Source organism: Eurypyga helias, unplaced genomic scaffold (genome assembly GCF_000690775.1).
Source record: "Eurypyga helias isolate BGI_N326 unplaced genomic scaffold, ASM69077v1 scaffold37723, whole genome shotgun sequence".
NCBI classification, from domain to species: domain Eukaryota; kingdom Metazoa; phylum Chordata; class Aves; order Eurypygiformes; family Eurypygidae; genus Eurypyga; species Eurypyga helias.
The window spans coordinates 36,288-42,447 of record NW_010243985.1 but is presented as its reverse complement, the minus strand read 5'-3'; the positions used below and the strand labels follow the sequence as shown (position 1 = coordinate 42,447).

The 6,160-nt window shown below is 55.5% G+C and overlaps 1 protein-coding gene across 1 annotated transcript; it reads left to right on the top strand.

Annotated features, from left to right (window-relative positions):
• Positions 1 to 531: 531 nt before the first annotated feature.
• LOC104508096 (bcl-2 homologous antagonist/killer-like) lies at positions 532 to 992 on the top strand (the record flags this gene model as incomplete). The annotated part of the gene is made up of 2 exons (XM_010149600.1): positions 532 to 712; positions 888 to 992. Coding segments are annotated over 2 exons (286 nt in total), but the record flags the coding sequence as incomplete, so codon positions are not given.
• Positions 993 to 6,160: the final 5,168 nt, after the last annotated feature.

Sequence of the window (6,160 nt, the reverse complement as noted above, 5' to 3'; positions counted from 1 at the left end):
CGCTCCTGTGATGAAAGGCTGCGAGAACTGGGCTTGTTCAGCCTGGAGAAGAGGAGGCTCCGAGGAGACCTCATTGCAGCTTTCCAGTATCTGAAGGGGCTACAAGGGTGCTGGGAGAGGACTTTTTACAAGGGCCGGTAGTGACAGGACAAGGGGTAACGGGTACAAATTGAAATCAGGGAAGTTTAGATTAGATATCAGGAAGGAATTCTTCACAGAGAGGGTGGTGAGGCACTGGGACAGGTTGCCCAGAGAAGCTGTGGATGCCCCATCCCTGGAAGTGTCCAAGGCCAGGCTGGATGAGGCTTGGAGCAACCTGGTCTAGTGGAAGGTGTCCCTGCCCATGGCAGGGGGTTGGAACTAGATGATCTTTAAGGTCCCTTCCCACCCAAACCATTCTATGATTCTATGACTAGTGCAGCATCCCCAGCCCTGCACTGCAACTGCTTGAGAGCCCGTGTCCTGGGATGCAGAGAGGAGGGAGGTCGGAGCCAGGGCAGTGGTTTCACCGCACCATCGGCTTCGTTGCAGCTTGTTCGAGAGCGGCATTAACTGGGGTCGGGTGATCGCGCTGCTGGGCTTCGGCTACCGCATGGCCATCCACGTCTACCAGCAAGGCATACCGGGTTTCCTCTGCCGCATCGCCCGCTACGTCACCGAGTTCATGCTCCAGAACCGCATCGCCCGGTGGATCGCCCAGCAGGGAGGATGGGTGAGCCGGCGAGGGCACGGGGCTGTCCCGGCGGGGGAACCGGGGAGGCAGGTGAAAGGTGGGGCGTGGAGACAGGGGCACTGCTGAGGTTGGTGGGGTCAGCCGGGCGCAGGCAGAGCAGCAACCTGGCCAGGGCAGATCTAACACTCTCTGGTTGTTCTCTGTTTCTCGTTAGGTGGCTGCACTTGATCTGGACAATGTTTACATGAAGTACATGCTGGTGGTGGTGGCCCTGGTCATGGTGGGGCATTTAGTGGTACGACGCTTCTTCAGGCCCTGACTGACGTGGGGGCAGAGGCTGGGGGGGGTCCGGCCAAGCGCTCTCTCAAATCTGTACTCTGCGTTGCCATCTCCCAAGAGAGGGGGGATTCAAGGAACCTTGAAGAGAGCAGCTTGGACCTGTGACCCTCCCGCTATGTGGCCTAGGGTCTCTGCCACCCATGGAGACACCACCAGGGGGGGGGGGGGTAGGAGGTTCAACTTCGTTGCCTGTTTTATGCCTCGCTTAGCTGCTGAGGACAGAACGCCACTGTGACGCTCCTAGCAGGCAGCAGTGAGGCAGGAGAACAGGCTCCTCTGGAATCCAGGGTCTGGAGGAACAAACATGTTGTGATAACGCCCGTGTGTACGAGCGTGTGGGTCGTGTCCCCTCTCTGGGGCAGGGGGGGTAGGAGGTTCAACTTCGTTGCCTGTTTTATGCCTCGCTTAGCTGCTGAGGACAGAACGCCACTGTGACGCTCCTAGCAGGCAGCAGTGAGGCAGGAGAACAGGCTCCTCTGGAATCCAGGGTCTGGAGGAACAAACATGTTGTGATAACGCCCGTGTGTACGAGCGTGTGGGTCGTGTCCCCTCTCTGGGGCAGGTGGAGAGCTCCCCATTTCCTAATGGCTCTAGCCCAGACCGTGCCCGCATTTGAGGGGGGGTTGCAGCTTCTGCTGCTGCGACCGTTTGTAAGTCACTGGACGGACAAGCCAGCGTTAGGAAGCCTGTGGAGGGCTTGCTTTCACCTTCCCTCTGTTCCTGAGCCCAAGTACTTGATCCTTCTCGTTTAATAAGCATCCCTACCCCTTTTTTAAGAAACACGCTGACTACCTGCCCTCTGACAGTCGATGGTACCATCTGGCACGCTGGTTTTCCCTGACCCTGGAGACCCGCTGCTCTCCCAGGGCTGATGCAGGTGCTGGGGTGCAGCCTCACAGCCCTCCCGTGAGCTCCCAGGCTGTGCACCCGCAAATCTGGGAAGCACCAGCAGATTTCCAAACACTAAAAAGCTGTGGGGTGACTAATGTTTGGCGTAGGCAACCTGCCTGCCCCCTCTCTAGTTCTGCTGGGGGCTTCCCTTTGGTAGCCTTGGATGCTGGCAAACGAGCAGCCCAAGTGAGACCAGTTGGTCTCCCTGGCTCTGACTGGGAGGCACTGGAGTTGCATCCCATCCCTGCATCACCTCCTTGCCTTTGAGCTCAGCTGGGCAGGAGGGTGCGGGCACGTCCTGGGGAAGCCCAGGGCTGCCGTGGTGTGTAGCTGCCCAGCCTCTTCTGAGCAGTGTCTTTGGGAAGCGACTTGACCTTGTTCCGTTCACGAATAATGCTTGAGCATGATTTGAGGGGGAGAGGGGGAAGCAGGCTCCACTCTCCCATCCCAAATCTTTCTGAATTTTGTAAAATGGGGAAAGTCCCAGTGTGGACCACATGATTTAGCTCTGTTCTTTTTACTCCAGGTGACTGTAAGGCTTGAAACTGTGACTGGCCCTGTCTGAGCCAAACTCACCCTATTCCAGCATCACCCATCCCAGGTCAGCCAGCTGGGGGAGGGAGCCAGAGGGACCTCGGAGGTAGGAAACAAGCAGTGGCCCTATGTCTGAGCTCCTCTCCTAATGCAGACAGGGCCCTTCGGGGCTGGAGCCTGGGATAACAGGAGTAGCAGAATCATAGCCCTAAAAAGACTGAGCCCTCCTGCCCTCCGGGGTCTTTCCTCGATGGCCGGAGCAGGGAATTTGCCTGGTGTTGCTACTGCAAGACAGGCTGGGTGACACAACTGACAGTGCTCTCTACTCTCCGCTGTGGCACCGGGATCGCCAAAGCGGGGCAGAGCCCGGCTCGCCTGCAGCCCTGTCACGCATCGCCTCTGCAGCAACCACCGTGAGCCCAGGGAGGGTCAGAGGGGTCCGGAGAGCAGCCCATCTGCCCCACTGCATCAAAGACTTCCTGACAGGCATCTAACCTGTTTGTAAAACCCTCCAGTGTTGCCTCTCCCTGTCACCGATTCCTACCTTAATCTCTACCTTCAGATAGATATTTTTTCCCCGCAATGCCTATGCCTTGCTGCAGTTTAAGCTTGTTACTACACGTCCTGTCCGAGCACAGAGACAGGACACCTTAAATCCTTTCTCCTTGCAGAGGCTTAGCAGGACCAGCCATAATTTTATAACACTTACATCATGTTCCTGCCTCTTTTAACATATGAATAGCAAACCTTTCTGCCTATTTCCGTATCAGGGTCTGTCTGTGCTTATCATTTTGACCCTGGCTGTTTCTGCAATATCCCTTTCCCTGGTGGAGTACCCTGGACTGTGCTTAATAGAAAGGCATTAAAATATTTGCTATAATATTCCTCTTTTATATATCTCTCTTTTGGTTGCTTTATTTGTTTTACCTGTGCTGAGCAGCACAAATCTCCGGGAGATTGTCCACGCTCAGGTTTTGTGGCCCTGCTGACTCTCCGAGCAGCCGCACGCCCACCCAGCTCATTTGTCCCCTCAGAAAGCGTATTTCCTTGCCATTTATCCACACACAACTTCATTTACCATCGGCCCACCCTGTCTTGAGCAGATCTGGAGATTTCCTCAAGGCTCTTCTCTGGTGTGAGCCAGCCTAACAATGTAGGATCATCTGCAGCGTCCCCTCCCCACACCTTCCCTTCTTTTCTGGGTGAAAATACCACCTTACCTTCTTTTCTGGGTGAAAACACCACCAGATGGAGCCTTTTTGCCACGACGAAAATGAACTATTAATTGTTACTTTCCTCTTAATCAGCCACATTATTGACATGTCACTCTCCTCCAGGCTAGTTGTCTGGTTTGGTTGTGTCTCCCGCACGACTTTTTTCAGAGGACCTAGGAAAGAAAACAGTACATCAGCTTTTATTCACTACTTCACCCACACCCTCCAAGAACTCTAACAGACTGGAGAGGGCTTTTGCTTGTCCAAAAAGCCATGCTGCTTGTAATTTATTCTCATCTTCCAGATAAGGCGTTTCACCTTGCAAACCAAATTCAGCGACGAGGCCGGCAGACTTTAAATAAAGAGCATTTTTCAGCTTTACGGTAGATGATCAAACCCTGGGAAAGTCTGTGATAGCACAGAGAAGGGAAATTTTTAAAATAGGTGCTGTAGCAAAGGCAAGCTTCCATTTTATCTCTTTTCTCAGGGGTTTTGCGGGAGGGATTGTCTCAGGATATCAGCGCACGGTCTCGCTCTGCTCTCACCTCTCCCAGCCTTCCCCACGCTGGTTACTAAGTGGAAAAAAGCTCGAACTGGGGACTGCGAATGGGCAACTGGTCTGTAGTACCGTGTCGTGTCACGGGGGGGCAACAGCATTGCAGGCACCCACGCGGGTGCTGGCTCCGAGGGTGGGGAAGGGGCTCTCCCCTGTCCAGGTGACCACCCACCAGCTGTGGTCAGCATGCCCAGGCTGTGGCTGTGACTCTGCTCTGACCCAAGGCGGGCATCACTGGGTTGTACTGGACGGCTGCTGGGCAAAGTGCGAGTGCTTGGGGGGGTAGAAATAGGCTAAAGCAGGGTTGGATTTGCTGAGCCAAGAGCAGACCGAGATGAGAAGGCTCGGCCCTCCCCAGGAGTTGATGCTCTTTGTAGGGTTGGTGGACCCCTCTGGAGAGCCGCAGCGGGTATCTACCTCGAAGCCCCACTCGGCAGAGTTTGGGCCGGGGGCCTGGACAAGGCACCACAGGCCACCTTGACAGTACACAGGAGGCTTTTGCTCTGGGACTGGCAACGCCAGGAGACGTTTTTACAAAGAAAACCACATCTCTGCTCTAAAAGTAAGCGCTTGTCTCAGAATACCCTTACAGGGCTGGATCAGTTTATTCTGCAGGGATAAAGCCCTGATCAACTCTAATATTTTTTTTTAAGCAGCGTAAACTTTTGTTTAACCATCAACCCCGTCACATACTGTACGGTGTCCGAAAGCAAGCACTGAACAGCAGTACTGCTGCTGCCAGCTTCCTCACCACTGCAGCGCTGCTGGGGATGACTGCCCCGGGGCTTCTTCCCCAGATGAGCCAGGGAAAGGGGTGGGAAACACCAGCTGGAGAAGGAAGGCAGAAGATGAGGAGAAGGCTCTGCCGTGGCTGTTCACAGAGAGAGGATTGTTCCCTGAATCATTTGGGTTGGAAGTCTCACCCCCACTCAAGGCAAGGCGACCTGATTCGCCGCAGGGTTTGGCAGACAGCTGCTGAGCAAGGTGCCAGTTCTCTAGCAGACACCCAGGCTGGGGTTGGATCTGGGGAAGGAACGGCCCTCTGGTCCTTACGACATAGCGGCTCCCACCGGTGTCTCTTGGTCTGGGCAGGGAGAGGACCAAAGGCTTGTGCTATTCCCTTCTCCACCCAGCCCCAGGATCAACAGATGGGATGGCTTCAGCATCTCAGTGAAGATGCTCCCCAGGAGCAGCAAAGGGGGGTGCAGGCTGTCCGGGCTGGAGGAGCCATGTGGATGCAGGTCAGGGATGCTGATCGCAGCCCCTCGAGGCCACGGGCTCTGCGCCGTGGTTCCTGGTGTCGCTGTGCTGGCCCCCGGCATGCCAGGGGGTGCGGGGAGGAAAGGGGGGGTCCTTTTGGTGAGGGTTTCTTAGCGCAAGAGGCTCCTGCAGGAGAGGTGTAACGGGAACGTGGTACAAGGAGTCATCCAGACAAAAGCCCCTCTGAGTTCAAGCAGAAGCGAGTGCGTTTGGGCTGGTGGGCAGAGGAATTGAGTTCAGAAGGGTGCTTAGAAAGAGGGGGAGAGTCACTAACTGAGCCCGAGAGCTTTTTTCACTCCCACCCTCTCCCAGCAGTTCTGGATGGAGGAATCTGCCTGAGCTATCGGTTTGCTTCTCAGAGCCTCCTCTCCCTTCTAGCCCTTCCTCGCCCTGCGAGCCAAACCCCGAGCCACCCCTGCCGAACCCCAAACAGTGGGGTTGGGGCTGGCAAGGGCCAGCGCTGTCCCAGAGAGACCAGTCAGGGCCGGTGGCAGCCACCTGTGAAGCTGTGTGATGGGTGTTACACGTATACTTGAAGCCACACTATTAATTCTGGTTCTTCCTTGCCTTTTTCACAGTATCCAAGCACACGGTGTTTCACACTGCTCCTTCCCCCACCCCTCCAGGAAGCCCCAGTCTCTCCCAGCACTGCAGGAAGGGGATGGGGTGTATGATGGAGCAATAAAGCGTGCT